The 23981-nt window shown below is 38.6% G+C and overlaps 1 protein-coding gene across 3 annotated transcripts in view; it reads left to right on the top strand.

The window, feature by feature from the left end:
• Nucleotides 1–23981, top strand: part of FRY (FRY microtubule binding protein) — a 505671-nt gene that overhangs the window by 260026 nt on the left and 221664 nt on the right. For 2 of the 3 annotated variants that reach the window (XM_087814426.1, XM_016213841.2), the window contains 4 exons: nucleotides 17638–17777; nucleotides 21188–21278; nucleotides 21520–21599; nucleotides 21705–21785. In XM_087814426.1, the coding sequence (XP_087670552.1) occupies nucleotides 17638–17777; nucleotides 21188–21278; nucleotides 21520–21599; nucleotides 21705–21785 (392 nt within the window). Of the gene's footprint in view, nucleotides 1–13628; nucleotides 14103–17637; nucleotides 17778–21187; nucleotides 21279–21519; nucleotides 21600–21704; nucleotides 21786–23981 lie in introns of those variants that run through there. The other variant, XM_016213842.2, reaches the window with a different exon arrangement.

The following is a 23981-nucleotide window of genomic DNA, read 5'->3' as shown; positions in this document are numbered from 1 at the left end:
AAGGGCTGACTGTAGAGACAAAAACCTCCATTTTGTATTTTATAAGCTGTTCGTGCTACATGTTCATGCTCACAGCCAGTCTCCGAAGGCTGCTGTGGGTCCAAGTTTGCATGGTTGCTGGCAGAGCTGGCTGTTTTCTGGGATGATGCTGAAATGGAGTGTGCTCTCCCTTCATGTCATGGAGCTGTCTTCTCTAGTCCTATCATCCTCAGTTGTCACCTGGTGGATGCTTGCGTGGTCGGAGACCCCAGGTGAATGTTTGGGGTCATTATTTTGGACATGTGGCAAATTGTGGCTCTCTCTGTCCTCTTTAAGAATGTAAATATTTATCGTCTGCCTTTCATAATTTTTCATTCTATTTTGTATACTTCATCTCTATCCTGTTAGATCCTCACTGTCCTTTCCTCAGAAAACATGAGGCTTAGGGAGGTGGTGGGAGTGGGGTGGAGGAAGCCAACAGAGGGAAAAGGGAGACATCTGTAATACTTTTAACAATAAAGATTAAACCTATTAAAAATATGATGTTATTTTTCCCCCAGCTTAATGTGCCTCTTTCTTAATTCTCTGGGGAAACAGTACTTCTAAATTTTAACATTGCAGATAATAGTTATCTTAAATAATTTGGCTTAAACACAATCTCATTTATTTTCAGCACTCTAGTTCTGCATTTCAGCATTGTGGAAAAGATAGCCTTTGGAATTTGACAGACCTGGGCTTAAATGCCCACTTTGCCACTTAATTAGCTGTAATACTTTTGATCTTGCTGCTCAAAATATTGCAATGCAGAATCTTTGTCCTGCCCCAGAGCTACTGAATTAGAGTCTGCAGCTTAATGAGATCCCCAGGTGACCCAGACACATATTTTAGCTTGAGAAGCACTGATCTGTAACACATCTCTACATATTCAGGAGGGACCCAGTAGTGAGATGGTCACTGGTAACTTTCAAATAAGACCCATACAATTATCCCCTCATCATTAAACCATAAATGTACACATGAACAGTGAGAGAAGGCAACCTACAAAGTCTATCCCAGGCCACATGGAAACATGACTGAAGTTGGTCCACCCGTGGATTCAATGACAAAAAGTCAACATAGTCATCTTTGAAAATACCCAGCCTCTATTTTGACAGCAAACTATCAGAATTGTGGCTCTATTGGCAAGGCCATGAATAAATATATCAGGCTCTCTCAGTCTTTTCATATTAAATGTTCAAGTAATGTAATTCCCCCTTTTCTGACTGCATGCAGTAGGATTTTAATTCAGATTGACATAGAGGTCTGTCTATGAGAAAAGAGCATGCTTGTGATGCCACCTTGCCTGGTATAGATGCCATTGCTGTAATGGTGGAAACAGTAGTAATAGTAGAAGCCACATTTATTCAGTACTTACCTTACTTAGGAGAGGCAGTATGCTGAGTACATCCTGTGGACAGCATCCAACTGGTCCCTTTTAGAGAATATTTTTTTCAGTTTCCTCCTTTGAAATTTCACTGGCGTGAATGATACACTACAGAAGCTGGGCTTCTACAACTTTCAGTGCCTCATCCTGGGTGGCCCTGTTTCCTCCTCCACTTAACAAGCTTATAATTTATTTTGCACTTTCTAGAAATAGAAACAAACTTTTAAAATCATATAATCCTTGATAATTTACCAAGCCCCTTCTCACGTATTATCTGATCTGATATCACTCAGTACTTCCAAGAACCCCCAGAAGGTCTCATTATTAGCATTATCTCTGTATTACATTTAATGGGAATGAGTCACAAAGAGGTTGCCCAGGACTCTATGATGAAAGCCTGAAGGTGCAAAGACTGGAATCCTTATTTTTCTGACTATGAAGCATGTGATCTTCACACTCCAACATGCTTATATTTCTAAGACCTAAGTTGGTGAGGATTCAGAGGGGTGTTTTCAACAAGTGAAGGATCAGAGACCTGTATCAGTTAAGATTAGGTTTGGGTGCAAATGACATATAAAACAACAGTAGCTCAAACAAGACAGAAGTTTTTCTCATGTTTGAGCAGTATAAAAATATCAGCTCAGTATCAATATATTTTTTTTTTCTGTGTATGGCATGCATTCCCAAGGTCATCTTATGGCCCATTTGGACTTCTGGAGCTCAGCAATTGCATGTGGATTTCAGGCAGCAGGAAGGAGAAATGGAAAAAGAATTAGAGGGAAAAAACAAGTAATAACAAAAAAACAATATCCCAGCATTACACATAGCACTTCTGATTATATCTAGTTGGCCAGATCTTAATCACATGGCCACATATAGCTATAAGAAGGATTGGGGAGATTCTATACAACCTGTCTCCACTAAATATTAGATAGCCTGTTTTTGCCAAAATGCCCACTAGAGATTACTGTTTTCAGTTCTATATCTCTGTTGTTCCACTGTGGAATTCTCCTAGAATTGGTCAAATTGTCCAGTTTAAATTTAAATGTGTGTGTGTGTGTGTGTGTGTGTGTGTGTGCGCGCACACACACACACACATATACATGGCGGGGAGAGAGAGGGAGATTAAAGCTCATGTTTCCTTAACTTTTCAATTTCTTTTATATTTAATTAACTATTGGTTTAATACTTCTCAACTTAACCTAATTACAAACTAACCCTGTATAGAATAGACTTAGAAAAAAGCCTTATTGTTTCATAAGTGACAAGATGTCTAAATAAGATTAGCTTTTTAAAGCACTGTATTAGTGGGAGCAAGTCAACCTAGTGACAGCTTTGCACATTGGAGAGCTAGAAATTTGTGCCCTTAATTTTAGAATTTCATTTTTTACAAATTTCATGAATATAAACTTGACACATTCTTACACAGCACCTACTATGTGGCTACCATGTATCAAGCATTACTCTCACTTGTAGAAATAAATGTGAAGGAAGCATGGTGCCTGCCCTGGAGAGGCCCCTAGCCTAGCAGTAGAGACAAAGTAGACGTGTGTAATAGGATAAATTATAGCCTCAGGCTAGTGAGTCAGCTCCAGGATGGAAGGACCAGCAGAGTAAACTGTGCCCTGCCCTTGAGAGCCCAGGGAGGGCTTCCAGCCTCTGCTAGCAAGGAAGTCTTACCAGTGGTGAGCATTAATAAAGGTAGAAGAGATTTCCAACAGCATTTTGAAAATGTATACTGTCATTAATTTATTTTAAATGCCTAAATTAATGGTCAGGGCTTAGACAATGAGGTGAGTGAAAAATTGTCCTGGTAATAAGTTCTTTATTTTGGCAAACATTTATTAAGTGTGTCTCTGTGTGCATGTGTGTGTAGATACGTGCACTCAGCTCTGCTGGGACAAAGAGATGTAAGGATATGGTTCCTGCTTTGCAGATGACAAGGTAGTGCACTAACAGCTCTGACATGGGCCCTCTTGTATAAAAAGTGTCACATGAATGGTGCAGATAATAAACATTATGACACTTCAGGGGACAGAAGACATGTACTTCAGGGCCAGGTGACTAGAAAATGCTTTCTAGAAGAGGCAGACATAGTTTTTCAGGTGCCTAACACAATGGGACTAATAGGATTTCACTGGGTGTTGGTGAGGAGGATAGGAAACTTCAGAAGAAAGGAACATTTTATGCAAAGGCCCTGAACAGAAAAATGGCATTATAAGTTATCTGGGGGGTTGACAAATGGATCAATTTAGTTGAGCAGAGTCGTGTATTGTTAAAGAATAACCTTCAGAAAAAGGCAACTTCATCACTCATTGAAATATAAAATGAACATGTGCCAAAGAATTTACCTAACTCATTATTAAAGAGGAACATTACAAACAGTTTAGAAAAGAGTATAAAAAACAGACACGTTCATAAATCAGGAATGTTGAAATGAATGTGCAAACAGAGGCACAACTGGCTTCTTCCACAGTGGGAGAGGGAAGTCAGTTGAACTTACCAGACAGAATTTTTTCCAACTATAAACAGGCATTATTTTGCATTGCCATCAGCTATCCACCATACACACAGTTTTTAAATAGCTCAAAAGGTACAGGGCCCCCCTAGACTCAGAATCAGGTAACCCCTAGAGAGAGATGTGTGCTAACCAATGCATACTTTTCTACTGAAACACAAAATTTACCTCCAGTGTGGGAGAGATCAGGTAGGAAGGGACCAGACTGTGGGAGACCTTAATACCAGTGGGTGGGGCCTAGTCTCATACATGCTAGGATCAAAGTGATCATAGTGGCAACTTGATGTTACTCCAAGGAAACCGTGTTCATGAACAGAGAGATTTTTGAAGCATGGAGACATCTGGGGAGGTTGGGCATTGATAAAGATTTGAAATTAAAAGGGCCAGAACTCTGCAAAAACAATGAAACTAGACCACCAACTTATAAGTTATATACTTATAAGTTATAAGTATGTAACTTATTTTTGTGTATGCACAAAAATAAACTCAAAATAGATAAAAAACTTAAATGTAAGTCGTGAAACCATAAAAATCCTAGAAGAAAACATAGGCAGCAAAAATTTCAGACATCTTTCAGAGCAATATGTTTGCCAATACATCTCCTAGGGCAAGAGAAACAAAGGAGAAAATACACAAATGGGACTCCATCAAAATAAAAAGCTTCTGCACAGCAAAAGAAACCAGCAACAAAATGCAAAGGGAGCCCACTGTATGGGAGAACATATTGGCCAATGATACATCTGATAAGGGGTTAATATTCAAAACATATAAGGAACTCATACAACTTCAAAGGAAGACAAACAATCCAATTTAAAAATGGGCACAGAGAAAGAAGATGGCAGCTGTGCCCGCCGCCTCCCACAACCACATCAAAATTGCAACTAAAATACAGACCAACCATCACTCAGAACCTCCTGAAATCTGGCTGAACAGAAGCCCTTCAAGGAGGGAACTGAAGAAGCATCGAGACCGGAAAGAGGGGCGGAGATGCCGGCAGATCAGGACTGAATGTGGAGACTCGGCCGCAGGCCCATAGCCGGTGCCATGGTTTAAACCCAGGAGGAATATTTCAGTGGTGGAGGTTTCCTGGAGGAGTGAGCGGTCCCAGCCCCACATCAGGCCCCCCAGCCCAGGGCTCCAGGGCCCGGAAGAGATGTCCCCACAACTTCCGGCTGTGAAACCAGCGGGGACGGTCACTAAGGGTCTCAGAGGCTGCTGGAGTCCCAGGCTTTCCTCTTAAAGGGCCAGCGCATGGACTCACTCAGACGCGCTCCCTCTGAGCCCCAATGCCCGGCAGCAGCTTGAAAGGAACCTGGGACATTTGGGGAGGAACTAACCTGCCTGAAATTGGGGCGAGAGATGGAGGGGCAGCTTTCTCCCAGGCAGAAGAGCTGGCAGAGGCCATTGCTCCCTGGGTGAACCCTCCCCCACAGAGCCAGCAGGCAGGTGCCATATTTGAATGGCTAGCACCTGACTCACACCTTTGGCCCCTCCCCGGTGGGTGATTCCAGGAGACCCCGCCCCTCCCTACTTGCAAACTCATCAAAGCCGTTTCCAGTGGCTTTTTTATGCAAGTGGCCTCTCGAGCCTTATGTTTAGGACTTTCCTAAAATCTCTCAAACAAGCAGCAGCGGGCCCCATACAGCTTGATAAGTGGCCCCAGGCCTGGCACTAGTGGCAGCCTGCATTGGCTCATAGCTTGGCCTCTCCTGGACACCTCCAAGCCCAGCACAAGTAACAGCCAACTATGGTTTGCTGTGTAGCTCATGCTGGGTGGCCCTGGGCAAAGCACTGGCAGAGGCTGACTTTACACCTCCCGGGAGGCCCCAAAGACAGTGCACCTGGTGGTCAGACTCTACCACGTTGGATTACAACCCTACCACATCCACGAGTGACACACTTAAGGGGCACACTTGGTGAACACCAAAGCTCCATTGAAGTAAATCCTGCTCCATAAGGGTATCACCAGCACAGCAGCTCTTTGGCTGTAGTTCCAGCTGGTCCTCACAACTGATTGGCCGGGGGGCCAATTCCTCTCAGTGACCCCAACAGCAACCAAGACTCAACTACAACAGGTCAGAGCACACAACCCACACAGGGGAGCACCTAGAAGGCCCAGCTCAGGTGACTGGGGAGGCTGAGCCACTGGACCCTACAGGACACCTACTACACAAAGCCACTCTACAAACTCCAGGAGACATAGCAGCTCTACCTAATACATAGAAACAAACAGCTGGAAACAGCCAAAATGTGGAGGCAAAGAAACATGTCACAAAGGAAAGAACAGAAGAAATCTCTAGAAGAGGAACTAAATGAAACAGGCCCAAGCAGGCTAACAGATACAGAGTTCAGAATAATGGTTATAAGGATGCTCAAGGATATTAGTAAGAGTATGATGAAAATAATTGAGAAAATCGATGACAATAAACGACCAATTTGAAATGAAGGCTACATGAACTGAAATGAAGAATAATTTACAGGGAATCAACAGTAGAGTAGAGGATTCTGAGAATCAAATGAGCAATTTGGAACATGAAGAAACAAAAAACACCCAACCAGAAGAGCAAAAAGAAAAAAGAACCCAGAAATATGAAGATAGTATAAAGAGCCTATGGGACAACTTCAAGAGACCCAACATTTGTATTATTGGGGTGCCAGAAGGGGAAGAAAGAGAGCAAGAAATTGAAAATCTATTTGAAAAAATAATGACAGAAAACTTCCCTGACCTAGGGAAAGAAATAGACTTACAAGTCCAGGAAGCACAGATGGTCCCAAACAAGAGGAACCCAAAGAGGCCCACAGCAAGACACATCATAATTAAAATACCAAAGGTTAAAGACAAACAGAGAATCTTAAAAGCAGCAAGAGAAAAGCAGATAGTTACCTACAAGGGAACACCCATACAACTGTCAACTGGTTTCTCAACAGAAACTTTGCAGGCCAGAAGGGAATGGCAAAAAATATTCAAAGTGATGAAAAAAAAGGACCTACAACCAAAATTGCTCTACCCAGCAAAGCTATCATTTAGAACGGAAGGTCAGATAAAGAGCTTCTCAGATAAGAAAAAGCTAAAGGAGTTCATCACCACCAGACCAGTACTACATGAAATGTTGAAGGGTCTCCTTTAAGAAGAAGCTAATGAACAAAAGAATCTGACGAACTAAAAAGATACAGAGACATTGACCCATGCAACAGACGATCATATTTCAGAGGAAAGAGGGAAGGGGAGTGGAGGGTGGGAAGAGATTAACCAAAGAAGTTATATGCATATATGCATAACCCATGGACTCAGTCAATAACGGGATAAAAGCCTGGGAAGGGGGTGGGAGGGAGGTGGAGGGGGTTAATTGGGGAGAAAAAATAGGACACCTGTAATACTTTTAACAATAAAGATAAATTTTAAAATAACAAAAAAATATAAAAATAAAAATGGGCAAAGTACCTAAATAGACATTTCTCCAAGGTGGAACTACAGATGGCCAAGAGACATGAAAAAATGCTCAAAGTCACTAATCATCAGAGAGATGCAAATTAAAACCACAATGAGATATCACCTCACTCCTGTCAGAATGGCTACCATCAACAAATCAACAAATGACATATGCTGGCGAGGATGTGGAGAAAGGGGAACACTAGAACACTGCTGGTAAAAATGCAGACTGGTGCAGTCACTATGAAAAACAATAAGGAGTTTCCTCAAAAAATTAAAAAATGGAACCACCATTTAACCCAGTGATCCCACTTCTTGGAATATATCCTAAGAAACCTGAAACACCATTAAGAAAGAACTTATGCACCCCTATGTTCACAGCCGTGCAATTTACAATAGCTAAGATCTGGAAACAGCCCAAGTGCCCATCAGTAGATGAGTGGATAAAAAAGCTGTTGTACATTTAAACCATGGAATTCTATGCAGCTGTGAGAAAGAGGATTCTCTTACCCTTTGGGACAGCATGGATGGATCTGGAGAGTATTATGCTAAGCAAAATACGCCAGTCAGAGAAAGACAAGTATCTCATGATCTCACTTATATGTGGAATCTAATGAACAAAATAAACTGATGAACAAAACAGATCCAGAGACATTGACACATTCAACAGACTGATGAATTTCAGAGGGAAGTGGGGGAGAGGGCGGGAAGAGATTAATTAAAGAACTGATATGCATATATGCATAGCCCATGGACAAATGATAGTGTGGGAAGGCTTGGGAAGGGAGCGGAAATGGGATGGAGGGGTCCAATGGGGGGAAAATGGGGGACATCTGTAATACTATCAACACTAAATATTAAATCTATTAAAAGTAAATAAATAAAAAATAAGATAAAGTAAAAAAAAATAAAAGCAAAAGGGCTGGAACTAAAATGGACACAGTGAGACTCAAAAGAAAGAATAATTATAAGTAAAATTATATAAGAAGAATCAATATTTGTTGAGAGAAGGAGAAACAAAAAGGAACTAGTTTTCAATCCCGATTTGGAGCCATTTCCATTCAGTTCGGTGAAGATGAGGGGCCAAAGCTTCCTAGGATCTGTGGGCTGTGCTGGGGTCACAAAAACTGTTCCACACTTGAGGAATTCTCAAGCCCAGGAGGAAAACAGACGTCTAAACAAATAATAGTCCTTTGTAAATGCAATAGCAGAGGTATAGGTCAAGTGCTGGTGGGTCAGGTAGGTGAGCTGTTAATGAATCTGAGAAGGTGGACAGGTGTGTTACAGAAAGTAATCAAGGGGCAGTGATGTTTCAAAGATACCTGTTATCCAGATGAACAAGTTGGCTTGGCTCATGCTATACAGGAGGAGCTGAGTGGACAAAGGAGCTGATGGTGAGAAGAACAGGAAGCTGGAGAGTGGCCTGGGGTGAAGCTGGAAAGGTAGATGGTAGCCCATCGCTCCAGTGGCCGCCAGAGCCACACTGAGGAGTCTGGATTATTTTCTTTGGATAAGGAGCTCTTCAAGCAGGGGAAGGCTAGGCTTGGAGAAAGGTTATGAATCAATTTTATATATCCTGGGTTTTCAGCGAGGGTAGAATATCTCAGGAGAGATAATGGACTCATTCATTTATATGGTCGCTCAGCAAACACTGAAAGATCAAAAAGAGAGTAGAGCAATGGGTGAAGAATTTCACGGGGAAATATAGCTTAGAATCAGAAAGTGGGACCCACAAAAGAATGTCCAGAGAAACGGTGGCCAAAAAGATGAGAGAACCCTAAGAAGACCCAGCTTTCCAGGGCAGGGATGGCCCACGAAGGCAGTCTGTGCAGGGGCCCTCAAGAAAGAACCAGAGGTCAGCAGGCAGGAGCTCACTGAAGTTGTCTTTGAGAAAGCCTTTTGCTGTAGTTGCTATTCATTGACATGTAGAATGCATTTTTATAGTTGATAGATTAATGTTAAATAGTTTAGGAGACTGACTTTCAATAGTGGCTGATTACAACTGGCAACACTTATGCTGATCTGTGCAAAGTGTCCTGTGAAAGAAGGGCATGGAGAGCTCCCAGGGTAATTCCAAGTGACTTTCTTCTATTATCTAAGTTTACAGACATCCTTTTTAAATATGAAGGCCAAGACATTTTATATTGGATTCTCCAATGAAACAACAGCTAACCTTTGATGAGTGTGGACCTGGGTAGATGGTGACCAAATACAGCTCAAATATCAAGTTAACCCATTTTAAAAAGTGAAAAACAGCACTCCACGATAACCCTCAACTGGAGGGAGAATGTAACCCTCACCTGGTAGAGGATGGGCTAATGACAGCATTAGATGAAAATTCTGGCTGTTGAATAAAGTAACAAAGGAATCTTTATTCCACATACCTTCCAGCTGCATATGCTTTCTTGTAGACTTTCTCTGCCCTTGGCTTTTGGACCTTTTCTCATACGTAATGATGACATAAACATGCAATAAGTTAAATGATACAAACAATTGTATGCTGCATGATGTTTTTCTATTTGAAGTATTATCACTCTGACATTGTTTCTTAAAACAGTAAGTGGAAGTGATTTGCTTTCCACATAGTGAAGTATGATTGTTCCCCAAAGGAGCTCATGCCTGAGCAGCCAGAATTAGGACTCAGATCTTATTTTTACAGATGAATTGTCTTACTGTATGTTGGCATTGCATAATTAACCATGTGCAAGACAGAAAGTACAGGGGGTAACTAAGACTGGCAGCCTCATAGCATCCTGAGGAGGAAGGAAGGCGTTTCAAGGGAAGCCTGATGAATAGTATGATTTGCTCAGAAGACTTCAAGGGAAATGACTGCAAAAAAGCCATTGCTTGGCCAGTGGGTGTGTCCTATCTCTTCTTTCATATGGAGGTGTCAGCAGTGTGGCAGGAACAGAAATAAGGTTCAGGGATGAAGAAGTGAGACAGGAAGAGGAAGCATCACCATGCACGGCCGATTGAGAAGCTGACTGGAAGGACAGATCTTGGCTACGGAAGGAACAGCAGAGTTGAATGAGGGCTGAATGTGTTTTATGGAAACTCTTTACATTGAGTGAAATACAGGCACTTAGAGCTGTGCCTGTCTACTGCCGCGTGTGCCCATTCTTCTCTTACATTTCCACTCTAACATGTTTTCAGGATGGTAGAGGTTCCTGAGAGTCTGATGTATAGATGAGTTGGACCTATAATAATTGGTTTTATTTAACTGATTAATTCTGTTTCCAAAATAGTTACTATCTCAGTGTCTTTTCCCATTTGCTTTGGAGGAAGTGGTTGTTGGCAGCAAACTTGGGGACCCCAGTGTTCTCTACCTTTCTCCTATGGCACTAATGTCAGACAGGCATTGCTCAGCTACCTCTACAAGTAGCATTTCAAAGTCACTGTATACATCTGCTAGAGCCAGAAAAGTATGGGAATGTGAACTCGAGGGTTCTAATGGAGGCCCTGATAGTTTTTGCTTGGATGAAAGATAGGTGGGTCTTTTTAATTTTTTTTTTGTACAATATAACTAAAAGCAATTACCTGCTCCAATAAACAAATTCTTTTATCAACTTCTGTCATTCGTTCTGTCACTAATTTAGCCTACGATCTAATTAAAGTCAAAATGTTTCATGTCTGTGCTTCAGTTTGAATATTTGGAAATAGCAGAAGGAAAAAAGAAAGACATTTTTGAAGGTTTGTTATGTGCCCACTTGTTATAGTATCTCATTTAGTCTTCATAAAAAACCCAGTGAAGTATTCTTAAGTCCCATTTTATACCTGAAAACACAGAGCTTCAAAGAAATGGCAACATGCCCAAGCTCATACAGCCAACACAGGGCAGAGCTGAAACTTGAACCCAAGACAAGCTGATCTTTCCAGTGCACTCATGCAGTTATGAAAACATGGCTTGTAAAGGATCAGTCGTCACATACGGTGTTCTGAGAATATTACTTTAAGTTGCAGCTATTTGCAAGTCAGTGTAACATATATTTACTGATGTTATCTGTATAAATTCCAGATAATTCCAAATAATTTGCTCAGACATTCTAAGTAACTTCTATTGGTGTTTTCTTCTAGATGTTATATATTTTGTGGCACCTTAGTTTCTTCATATGTTAAATATGCCATTTATAAACAGGAAACATATGGCAAAATAAATCCATACATTTATAATAGAGCTATTGACCTATAACACATAGATAGCCAGATATTTCTCCAGCAAATGAGTTTATTTGGGGAAAACAAAGAATTGTAGTTTGGAACATGCAAGTCCCCAGAAACAAAGGAGAGAATGTTCTTTTTTGGACTTGGGAGAGGCTGTTGTAAACAAAGAGTTCATTGGAGGAAACTGAAAGTTAGAAGTATAGTGGCTTCTCATTGACTGAGTTGCGGCAGTCTCCCATTTGCTGAGATGTTACCAGGCAAGAAGGAATCTTTTCTTCCTCCTGCAGAGGTAGTAATGTGTCACTTCCTGTCGAGATGCAAGATCATCTGTTCCTGTTAGTATCAGTAGTATACCTTGAGTGGCACGTGTGTGAGAGTTCTCTGGGGATCAAACACATAACCTAGGTATGTGTCCTAATGGGGAATTGAACTCACAACCTTTTGGTGTACCAGATGAGGCTCCCACCAACTGATCCATCCAGCCAGGACCCAGCTCCTTTTAATTTTTATTTTATTTTATTTTATTTATTTATTTATTTATTTATTTATTTATTTATTTATTTAATTTTTAACCCTTACCTGAGGATATTTTATCCCATTGCTTTTCAGAGAGTGGGAGGGAGAGAAAGAGATAGAGAGAAACATTGATGTGAGAGAGACACATGGATTGGTTGCCTCCTGAATGCTGGGGATCCATCCTGCAACTGAGGTACGTGCCCTTGGCTGGAATCAAACCCAGAACCCTTCAGTCTGCAGGCCAACACTCTAACCACTGAGTCAAACCAGCCAGGACCTGACTCCTTTTTAAGTTAGGTTTCTGTTTATTAATTTTCACAAAGCTAAAATAACTTTTTACCATCTCTTAGCTAGTAATAATTTTCCTGGAAAGGAAGGAGATGAAATTGTAGTGTTTAAACATCAATTCTAGTGCTACAATTCAATGAAAATCTATTTAAAATGTATAAATGAAAAATCCAAGCAATTAAGAGTAAAAACAAATTAACTGACATTGTCTTCATATTAGTGTTATTCAGTGTTTCTTAAATTATTCTCCAGTGGAACAGTGTGTCCTTAAAATGGACCAAGATGTTAAAATCAAATAATGAAGATCTTAATCTTCAAAGAAATGTATTTAATGTATACACTTTTATAATTTTAAGTTTTTGTAATACATTATTCTTAAGCCTTTGGTGTCTGTCATGACTCATAAAATGCTATAATCTAGCAACAGCATATGTGATTGAGTAAAAAAATTGAATTACTTTAATAGATCACTATTTTGTGATATTACCTAGAGAGTACCCAGACCCCCAAGTGCTTGACCACCTGAACTAGTTTGAGAAATTAAACCATCAATGAAGTTACTTTAAAATTTCTCATTAAATGCACCACTCAGGACAAGTCAGCCTTATTACTGTAAAATATGGAATGACTCCACTGAGTAATTATTCATATATTTTGGGTGAAGTTTCCTTATTTGCATTTAGCAAGTATAATAAAATGCTTATGAAAAATTAATGTCTTAGCTACAGCATAATGGACATTCTCTTTTAGCATGTTTATACATAAAATGCCAAAGTAAACATTAAGGAAACGTTTGCAAAGTACATTTTTCATCCCCCTCTATCCTCCCAAAAAAGAAAACACCAGTATGAAATAGTCTGTGATTCTGTGCAGTTCATCTCCTCAAGCTGCACAGCACCAAGCTCATCTATGATGGAAGAACATGATCATTTAAATGCAACAAGAGCATCTTTGTGAATGCGCTTGCCCCCTTTCAACAGCAGCACAGAGCTAGAATTCATCTCACCATGGGCTCTGCTTCCTGTAAGTGGAGTTGCTTAACCAAGAAAGCAGCTAGTCCTTCCTCCCTTCCTGAGCGTTGAGGGCCAGGTCTTTGCAGATTCTACCCTTCCTTCCTGAAAGCCTGGACTAAAAAGGGCAGTAACAGAGAAATGGAAAAACACACACATACACCCCATGCTGACCTTTCATCTCTTCTGAGATGTCTCAGTGTATTTGCCATGGAAAGTATGCCTAAGTAGATATAATATCAAAAATGGTTTCATGATGACTTTTTATTTTATTTTTTAAATGTTATTAAGCTTATTGGGGTGACATTGGTTAATAACATTATACAGGTTTCAGGTGTACGATTCTATAACACATCATCTGGATATTGCACTGTGTGCTCGCCACTCAAAGTCAAGTCTCCTGTCACCATGTATTTGACCCCCTTTATCCTTTCCTAATTCCCCCTCCCCTGCCTTTCCCTCTGGTAACCACCGTGGTGTAGTCTGTGTCTCTGAGTTTTTGTTTGTCTTATTTGTTCATTTGTTGCTTTCAGTTTTATATCCCACATGAGTGAAATACTGCCATTTGCGACAACATGGATGGATCTTGAGGATACCATGCTAAGCAAAGTAATTCAGACGGTAAAAGTCAGGAGAACTTTTCAATGAGAAGATAAAATCATTATAGCTGAGGTTGGAAGAACACTTCTGATGTTCCCGAAGGAGAACATGGGTTACACCTAAGTGCAGGAGTGGAATTTTGGGTGCTGTACCCAGAGAAATTTGAGTCTAATGTAGGTTCGTATCACCTTTTGGATCTGTAGTGAATAATGAAACTTGTAACTGTCCCACACAAGTATTTTTTAATAAACTTTTGATTTTAAAATTTTAGAGATCCAGAAAAGTTGCAAAGATAATGGAGAGTGGTTATATACTCCGTACCCAGTTTCCCCTATTAACATCTTACATTAGCGTGGTACCTTTTTCACAACCAAAAGACCAACATCAGTACATTATTATTAACTAAACTCCATGCTTTATTTGTATTTCCTTTGTTTTTCTCTAATATCTATTTTCTGGTCCAAGATACCATCTAGGATACCACATTGCATTTAGTCATCATGACTTCTTAAGTCTCATCCAGACTTAACAAAAGTATTTTTAAAGTAAAACTATAACAGTAAATGCTTTCAGATTTTATTACGTATGCAATAATTAAGACAGAATTAACCCATGGTCAGGGACTCTATATTCTGACCCCTTTTTCCCTGTGGAAGGAACGCCCTTCATTTCCCAACTCAAAACATTTTAGATGGTGTTGACTTTCTTGTGCTGGGATAACTTTAAAGACACCTGGTAAATTACCCCCTTCACACACCGTGATTTCTTTCCTCCAAAAATTTACTGCTGTTCTACCCAGAGGAACAACAGGAAAACATGTGTGGCTGTGGGGAGAAGGGGGCTCTTTTTTTTAATATCTAGATTTTTTTTTTTCTTTTTTAAAGCTAATGGCAACTAGGTCCATAGGGCAGGCTGGATGCAATAACTTACTTATTTTTAACTTATATTAACCGACAGCCAAAGATAATGGACAATTTTGTGTAGGTACTTATAACCATAATTACAAGAGAGAGATCATGAAATAAGGCTGTTGAGGTAGAGAATCTAAGGGAGAGAGTAATGTCCAATCTTAGAGCTTCTTTTAAAGGTGACAGTAGAGCCCTTTGGACTTGGCTTCGGCTCAATCCCTGTTAGGGGTGTGCTGGAGGCAGAGGATCAGTGACTTTCATCATTGATATTTCTATATCCCTCTCTCCCTTCCTCTCTCTAAAATCAATAAAGATACATTTTTTAAAAGTAAATAAACGTGACAGTGCAAAGTACTATTGACACGAAGAACTTCAGCTCCTACTGCACTGGTCCCCTGCTTTATAAATGGAAGTTAAGCTTAGCCTGCTTAACTCCAGAAATATTTTAAGTTAACTAAGATTTTCCATCTCCTCTGCCACCTTCCAAAGCTCAGGCCATGATCACTCCAAGCCTGGAACTGTTGCAGTGACCTCATTCTATTAAGCATCTGTATGTATATTCTCCTAACTGCCTTTATTAGCAAGCCCCTTTGGTCCAGCCTACACATCACTGCTAGATTAACCTCCACAAACACCATTTTTATGGACAGATTTCCACACTGAAAAATATTTAGGGACCTCCCATTTTCTAGAGAAGAAAATTGAAAATTTTCAAACTGGTATTAAATACCTTCTATAATTTTATTCCAACTTAAAATTTTCAACATTTTTTCCTTCCAGGTATACCAAAGTCCCTACACCAGATAGATATTTCTTCTTTCAGTTCACTAGAAATGTTTATTAAATTTATTACTATAATCATTATCAACAAGCAATTATTTTGCAACTTTATTACCAGAACCTTCCCAGCCATGTGTTTTTGCCTAGTTCCTTTCTTGACTCTCATCTCAAATTTCTACCCTTTCTAAAAGATGCCCAGGTAAAATCCTACCTTCCTTTCTCTTTAACTCCCAACTCCCGTCTCCCTCTAGGTATGTGTCCTCCTGAGAACTTCTGGAACTTCAACACTACTGATATGTTGGTGTATTTCCTCCTGGTCCTGTTTTCTGCAATGTATACTTATGTAATGTCTATATGAAATTGGGATCACATTAATTAAATGATTTCTCATTCTTTTTTCACTAAATATATCATGAACATTTTCATGTCAACAAATACTTTTGGAATATGATTTTCCATGACTTCATAGATAATCTACATCAAATTCCACATTGTATTAAGGCATTTACATGTAGCTGGACATTTAGGTTGTCTCCTCTTTTTTTGGTCTAATAAGTAATGCTGCCTGAACATTCTTATTCATCTCTAATTGTGGACTTGAGACAAATTCCTGAGAGTGGGCTTATTGAGGATAGTTTTTATAGGTCCTTGATATGTATTTCCAAATTACCTTCCAGATATGTTTTGCCAATTTTTTTCTTCAATCAGCAATTTATGAACATATCCATTTTACCTACTGCCTCATCAGCACTAGGGGTTATAATTTACTTATACTGTTTGTTAATTAGGTAATTAAAACCGATCTCATTGTAGTTTTATATATTCCAGTTACAAGCCTTTATCAGATATGTGTTTTACAAATATTTTTCCCTCATCTGTGACCTGTCTTGTCATCATGTTCTTAACACTATCTTTCTATAAACAAAAGCTTCTAATTTTGATGACTTCCAGTATATCAGGTTCTCATGGACTTTGCCTTTGGTATCATACCGAAGAAATCCTTGCCTAACCCAAAGTCACAAAGATTTTCTCCTATGTTTTCTTTCAGAAGATTTAGAGTTTTAGGTTTTATACTTGGGTCTGTGATCCATTTTAAGTTAATTTTTGCATATAATATGAGAGATGAATAGAGGTTCATTTTTTGTGATAATTAGTAAAAGATTAGGACTCTTTCAAGGTAGTTTGTTGTTTAAAGAAGAGGAGACATATTTGCCTTTAATGTAATACACGGGTAAATTATTGCTACTGATTTGTGTCTGGAGTCTAATTTGGGACATATCAGATTAGTGGATGAATGATTATTGGCAGAAAACCATACATTCTCTTACCACTTAGGTTATTTGTTTAAGGGTAGGTTTTCTTATTTCACCTAAACAACTAACATAATTGCACTAATTAATATATTTATTTCTAGAACAGCATTTTTGAGGACCAAAGAAATACACGGCACTGTACTTCTTAGCTGGTATGGGAAAATAATTTCTTTGCAGTGTGCCATAACCTGTTTGCAGTTAACATCTGATTTCTAGAATAAAAGGGAGTCAAAGTAATTAACTCTCTTGAACAACAAATTATTATAATGTGAGGAACATCTGTCAACATTAAGAGAGTTGGGCTCTTGGGAGTGCAATAGTAAACATTATTAAAGGAAGGACTGTGGTAAATAAGAAAATTTGTTGTGACTATCTTGGAGTTACTTGTGAAATAGTTTCTCAGTGATTGGCAATGCCACCAAAGTCTTTAATCCAGCAGTTTTCAACCCCCATGCCACAAAAATTTTTATAACATTCAATACCTCACTAGTCAGGGGCACTGACCTCTTTTCCCTTCAATTGTCAAATCAAAAAGTGACAACAGCCAACAACAATAGCCGTCCGATGTGAATGAATCAAAATTATACCTATCTGTTTGTCAGATCAGCAAAAATATTTTCGGTGTGCCGCAGAATTTAGTGATTAGTTCATACGTGCCGTGAGATGGAAGGGTTGAAAATCGCTGCTTTAATCACCTGTTTTTTTCTGTAGGTCATCAGCTCCATGAGCTCTCTTTCTGAGTACTGTCTGCCTTCCATTCTGCGCACATTGTTTGACTGGTATAAAAGGCAAAACGGCATTGAGGATGAATCACACGAATACAGGCCAAGAACAAGCAATAAATCTAAAAGGTACGTGTCTTTTGTGTAAGGATCTTGAAGATTGTGGTTTCTTTCTTTTTGATTTGTCTTTTCTTTTTCCTTCCTCCCTCCTTCCCTCCTTTCCTTCCTTACTTCTTTCATTTTGTTTAAGACATAAATCAAAATGGGAGTTAAGAGGCGGCTAGGTATTCCTGCCTCTTCACACGGATATCACGCAGGTCTGCAGGGGCTCCTCGTGTGGCAGGTGACACATTTGAAACCAGTCACTGACAGCTGTCACAGGTTGAAAAGTCATACAAGATCTGATCTCAGCATTGGTGGGGTGAGGTGTAAAGGGCCGAGGTTACCCTTGCACTCGCTGCTTTTCTGTGCTCTCTCACCTCCAGTCTGCCCCTGAAAGCAGAAGGGCAGCTGCCTACCGCGCATGGCACTGCCTGGGTCTTTCAGTCCTTGCTAGTAACCTTCAGTGCCCAGCGCACCGTGGAAAGGTGCTGGGCTGGATATTAGCCACAGTCCTGGAGCTGCCACTAATTAGCTGTGTGACTTTGGGCAACTCACCACCTCTCTGTACCTGTCTCTTCAAGAGTAAAATGGGGAAGTCAGATTTCAGTATCTCTAATTTCCATTCCAGCAGAGAATTTTGTTGATTTGTTGTGTGGATTTGAAAAGTGGAACTTGCTGCTGCATGAGCACTTTAGCAGCCACAAAACTGACATTCTCATACTGTCCAATGAATATACGTTTCTCTAAATTTTAGGTAAATACATGTAATTCCATATTTTGAGATCAACCTACTTGAATACATTTATCTCTTTTTAAAAAAAGGTTATTTCAAAAGAAACTAGGTTTCTCCACATGAATTAGTTATGCATGATTTTAAGCTTTTAAAGACAGTGGAGGAGATCAATGGGGGGGAGGGGACATCTGTAATACTTTCAGCAAGAAAGATAAATTTAAAATTAGAGACTTGAGTTTAAAAAATAAGTAAACAAAATAAAGACAGTAAACTGAAATTAATCACTCAGAAAATCAGATATTAACTCTTATAATATGTGATTTATCCCTCTCATTTTTTGTAGCACCCTTAATATTTTTTAAATATAGACTTCTCTTGAAATAGAAGACTGTAATTTTACCAAATTACATTTCGTCCAAACTTGTAACTTCATTTTATTATCATTTTGTTTGGGGGAGAAATTAATAACTTTGAATTTTTTTTAGTTGAAGAAGGAATTTTTTATTGCGATATCATTCACAAACAGTAAAATTTGCCCTTTTAAGGTGTGTAATTCTGTGTTTTTGGTACAATGTCATGCAACCATCACCACTAATTCCAGACTAATTCCAGTCACAATGTCATGCAACCATCACCACTAATTCCAGAACATTTTCACCACCCCAAAAAGGAACCCCATATCAATTAGCAGTCTCTCCTCATAAGTACTTTTTTAATGTTTCAAATTTTAAAGGTAAAATTTCGATTCTTGTGTCTAAAAATTCAGACTGTGATTATTACATTAATGGAATCATTTTATTATATTTCTCATATTACCTGTTACCTTATGAACAGATATTATTAAAACTTTCTTGGGGGTGGGAGTGGAGCAGTTGTAGTGAGTTGACTTAAGTGAGTTTTAGTTTTGTATCTTGGTTTTGTCAGAATTTAGTTACTAAAACTAGATTTTTTCATGAATTGATTGCTTTATGGATTGAAAATAATAGTTTTATAAAATGTTACTGATTATTTTCAAGAGACCTTGAAGTAATTGCTGGGATCAAATACAGAATCAGGACAGTAAAATTCAACTCAGTAGCATTTGAGTTACCATTTGAAAGTTTAAAATAAGAGAGAGAATATGTGTGTGTATTTGGGAGAAAGCCAAAAGAATCAGGATCTCCAGAGCACAATGTAGCTAATAATGTGAGTTTGTTACTAGAAAAAAGAAAAGAGGAACTTTCGGGAGAAGCATGAACAGCTGAAAACAGTCAAATGTGACAAATGTGTATTTGGGTTATGTTTTCTAAGATTAGTGTAATATCAACATTTTGACTGCCAAATAAATTTGTCAAATGGCTCTGGCTCCTGGAAGTTATACCTCAAACAAGCAATAAAGTTGAATTCATTATTGAAAAAGTATATGTCTTACTTTTATTTGAAAGCATCATTGGCTTAATAAATAAAATAGTCTTAGGGATTTAAAAAATATTTTTCTACCAAGAACTGCTACTTTCTCAAGGTCTTCTGGCCCCTTTTGAAGATTCTGATTAGCCATCCAACACAAACATTTTCTCTCTACTACAGCTGGCCATCTTTGAGAGTTCTCCTTCCATTTGGTCGTCAAGCTTCTTTTTTCCGTATTCCATGATACAGTCTCTAGGTTAGACTCATGAATGCCCTCTTTCTTAATGCATTTCCATATGTTTTCTTCTTTCCCATCTGGCAGCAGCACTTTTTTGTTCTGGTGGGTCTTAAAGGACTTCAGATAGATGGTTCTGTTCGGTTCACTGCTCCTCCTTCTAGCAGGACTGTTCACAAATGATCCTGAATGAAGGGGTTCCAACCCTGTCGCTACATTTCTTCTTGAAAGTCAAATCTGCAGATTCCCTTATTAACCCAACCTGTCATCCACTAGCCTTAATTTGACTTGTTGACTGTTACAGAGCTTCTCCCGACATTATTTTTTATATCTTAAATATCACCTTCCTTTCTGCTCATTTCCTCTGGACTAAAAAGAAAAAAGTTTCATATTTAAAACATCCTTGACTTATTTTGAAAATATCTGCCTGACAAGTCCAAATCCTGCCACCCTTTTTCAATGCTTTATATAATATACAAGTATCGAGCAGTTGTGTGTTTGAGAGACTAGACTGCTTTATCGTATTTAATACTCAAGTAAACCTTTATATAATTGCCTGTTCTACTTACCAGTAATGTCCCTATCTATGAATGGGGGGGGGGGATGGACTCACATTTCCATCCTTGTAGCAGTGCTAATTCTGCTCCCTAACTTTTGAATGAGTTCAATGACTCCACTTTCCCTTTTCTACCTCTCCTTCCATCTGCTTTTCAGTCTCTCTCTCTCTTCCAACATCCTGTCACTTTTTCTTTCCTCCTTTCAGAAGTATCAAGGGACAAAAGATAAAGAAGAATGGGAGAGGCTGAAAATGTAAAATTTGAAGTCAAATATTCGGATTCAGTGTTTGTCCACTGCACCACACGAGTATTAGGATTAGCTTCAGCAAATATTGCATTTACCACTGCAGTCTCGCAGTACTAAAATTGGCTTGCAGTTCATTGGGGATGAGTACTTGGTGTTTTGTTTTGTTTTGTTTTTTTACCTTTTTATTTTTTTATTTTTTTTGAGTACTTGGTTTTTAATGAATTATATCATTTATAAAATCTTCAGTGCCAATTAATATGACTATTTTAAATTTTACAGTGATGAACAGCAGCGAGATTATTTAATGGAAAGACGGGACCTTGCCATTGATTTTATTTTTTCTTTAGTATTAATAGAAGTTTTGAAACAGGTACGTCATTAATTTAATGTTACTTTTACTTTTAGATAAGAGTTATTTATCTGAAAACTACTTAAGGTTTTAAAGTCTAAGTTTATTAAATTATTTATGAATTTCAAATACTGGTTCATATGAATTATATTTATTGATTGCTAAAGTCCATATACAGTTATTGGAAGTACTCTTATTGATTTGGTCTTTAATATTTCCTTCCAAGCTAAGAACCATCTTTTTTTTTTTTTTTTTTTTTCAGATTCCACTTCATCCTATATTAGACAGTTTAATACATGACGTTATTAACCTGGCTTTCAAGCACTTTAAATATAAAGAAGGGTAAAGTAATTTCTCACTTTAGAATTTTGACAAGGTTGGGTGCTTAAAACTAAGTCGTTTTAGATGACCAGGGACCCCTAACTTGTCTAATTATATCTTATTTAGATACCTTGGTCCTAACACTGGCAATATGCACATTGTGGCAGACCTGTATGCAGAAGTCATTGGAGTGCTGGCACAAGCCAAGTAAGTAAAAGTCAGTCAGAATCCTTTACCATAAGCACAGGAATGCCTCTCTGTCCATCCCACCCCCCTCCCCTGTCCTACTCTCAGGAAGGAGATGTGAGTGAGCTTACAGGAAGCCAGGGTTTTTTTTGCTGTGTGTGCCCTGTCTCTGAAACTGACTAAAATCTTCCCCAAGGCAAGGACAAGTCTTTTTCCAATTCATTTGCTGTTTGTTTGTTTTTTACTTGACAGTTGGGCCACATCCTACCAAGAGTTCATGAGTCGCATTTGAGTGCATCAAAGAAAGAAATGAACTAATCAAATTACTTTCTCTTTGTCCAAATATTTCAAAGAAGTTTATCAGTTTAAAAAGTTTTGTTATGCCAACTTCAGCAGTACATACACTAAAATGTTTTGTTTTCTATATCCCACAAGTGGGTGGTTATGATATCATCCATGAGTGGGAAAATTCCATTCTAGAATGTCCCTTTACTATAGACCTTACTTAATTCAGCTGAGCTAAAAATGTCCCTTACTCTCTCATGGAAACAAGTCAGGGGAAAATTCTCATTGCTAAATTTATCTGGCCCCGTAACACTACTTAGCAGGCTAGAACAAAGTGGTGTTAGATTATTAGCAATAATATACTTCTTCCAAAAGTGATGTCACACCCTATTCTGCCATCTTCATCTTATTCCACCCTCAGGCAGATTGGGCAAGATCCTGAATGCCGAGGTTAGGCAACATGAGCCAGGGATCTAATGGGAACCCAAGGCAAGAGGCCAGCTGAAGGCAACAGTCATGCCCTGATCCTTGCGATATGCAGTCCTCTGAAAGAGACTTTTATCTTCAAGAGATGGAATTTCCTAACTTAGTATCATGGAAATACCCAATTTATCAAAAAACAAAAAATTTTGAAGTACTTACTCAGCAGTCTTACCTAGCCAATACACAGACAAAAACTTAGGAACAGACCCCCCAAAACCCTCGGCATGACTTAGTCTAACCCAGTTTATCTATCTGGACTACTCATTTTTTCTAACACATGAAACATGAGTATTAGATGGAAGAGAGGTAGATACACTCATGCCAGTGAGAACTGTGAAGCTCAAAGACAGCAACAGAGGAAGGAAAAACTGGCTAATACATGCTTACGAACTAAACAGCAGAGTTATCTGGGCCATTTTGCAAGAGATTACACTGTACTTTTATTGTAGCCCACAGTCATCATTACAGTTCATCAGTCATCAAGAAAAAAAAGAGTAATGTATTTTGGAGAGATTTCCATGGCAATTGAATGATGAAAGTATTGGTATTTTGAAGGGATAAGCTGCAATTATCTGACAGGTTAATTCATGTGTATCTACCTCATTCCTAGAAAAGACCAGAAAAATTAGTGATTAATATTTTGGGTGATAAGTCAAACCCTGAAAATCTCAACATATTCCTTTGTAATTACCCCAACATAATTCTCTTATCTAATTTTGGGAAGTTTAATGTGCCAAAAATAACATTTTGTGTTTTTCTTAGTTTTTGTGAATTATGCGTAACAATATTGGTTACTTCTAGAATGAGCTTTCTTAGCTATATCAATTTGGTGTTAGTTCTGAATGGAGAATGTCATAACTAAACAATATTCTAAGGCGGTAGGAATTTCCATATTTAGTCAGATGTATGATACACTAAGCTAGTGTTTTCTTGCCAACAGTGGCTTTTTATATTTTTATGCTGTCAATATTCGTCCCAATTCTGCAATAGTAGATTGTTAGAAATGTCTCAGTTTGGGCAAGGCTCCAGTACTTTGCCATCACAGGAGAGCCACTTGGTCAGTGGGTTCTTGTAGTTAATCACAGTAACATGTGTCATCACAATCAATGGACAGTTAACCTTTATTGATAAACAGTACAATCTTAAACTGGTGCCACACTACAAATTATCACATTACTTTCTTCTCATAAGTGCACCAGGACCATCACTTATCACTGCCTTAGAAAGTAATGCTTCATTTGTTCATGGGGAAAGGGATGTGTGCTTATCAGGTACAGGGTAGTATCTCTTTTTTAAAATAAACGGGTAATGTAGAAATTCTAATTTTACATTTTGTATCTAGATCCCAATGATAATGCATATGAAATATTTTCTTCATTATGGCTTATTTTTAACGCTTACTTTAGTCTTAACAGAATCACTATTTTTAATCTTACTAGTGATGATATG

Source organism: Miniopterus natalensis, chromosome 2 (assembly GCF_054644295.1).
Source record: "Miniopterus natalensis isolate mMinNat1 chromosome 2, mMinNat1.hap1, whole genome shotgun sequence".
Classification (NCBI taxonomy): domain Eukaryota; kingdom Metazoa; phylum Chordata; class Mammalia; order Chiroptera; family Miniopteridae; genus Miniopterus; species Miniopterus natalensis.
Note: the sequence above shows the minus strand (reverse complement) of the source record. Positions and strands in the feature narration are given on the sequence as shown.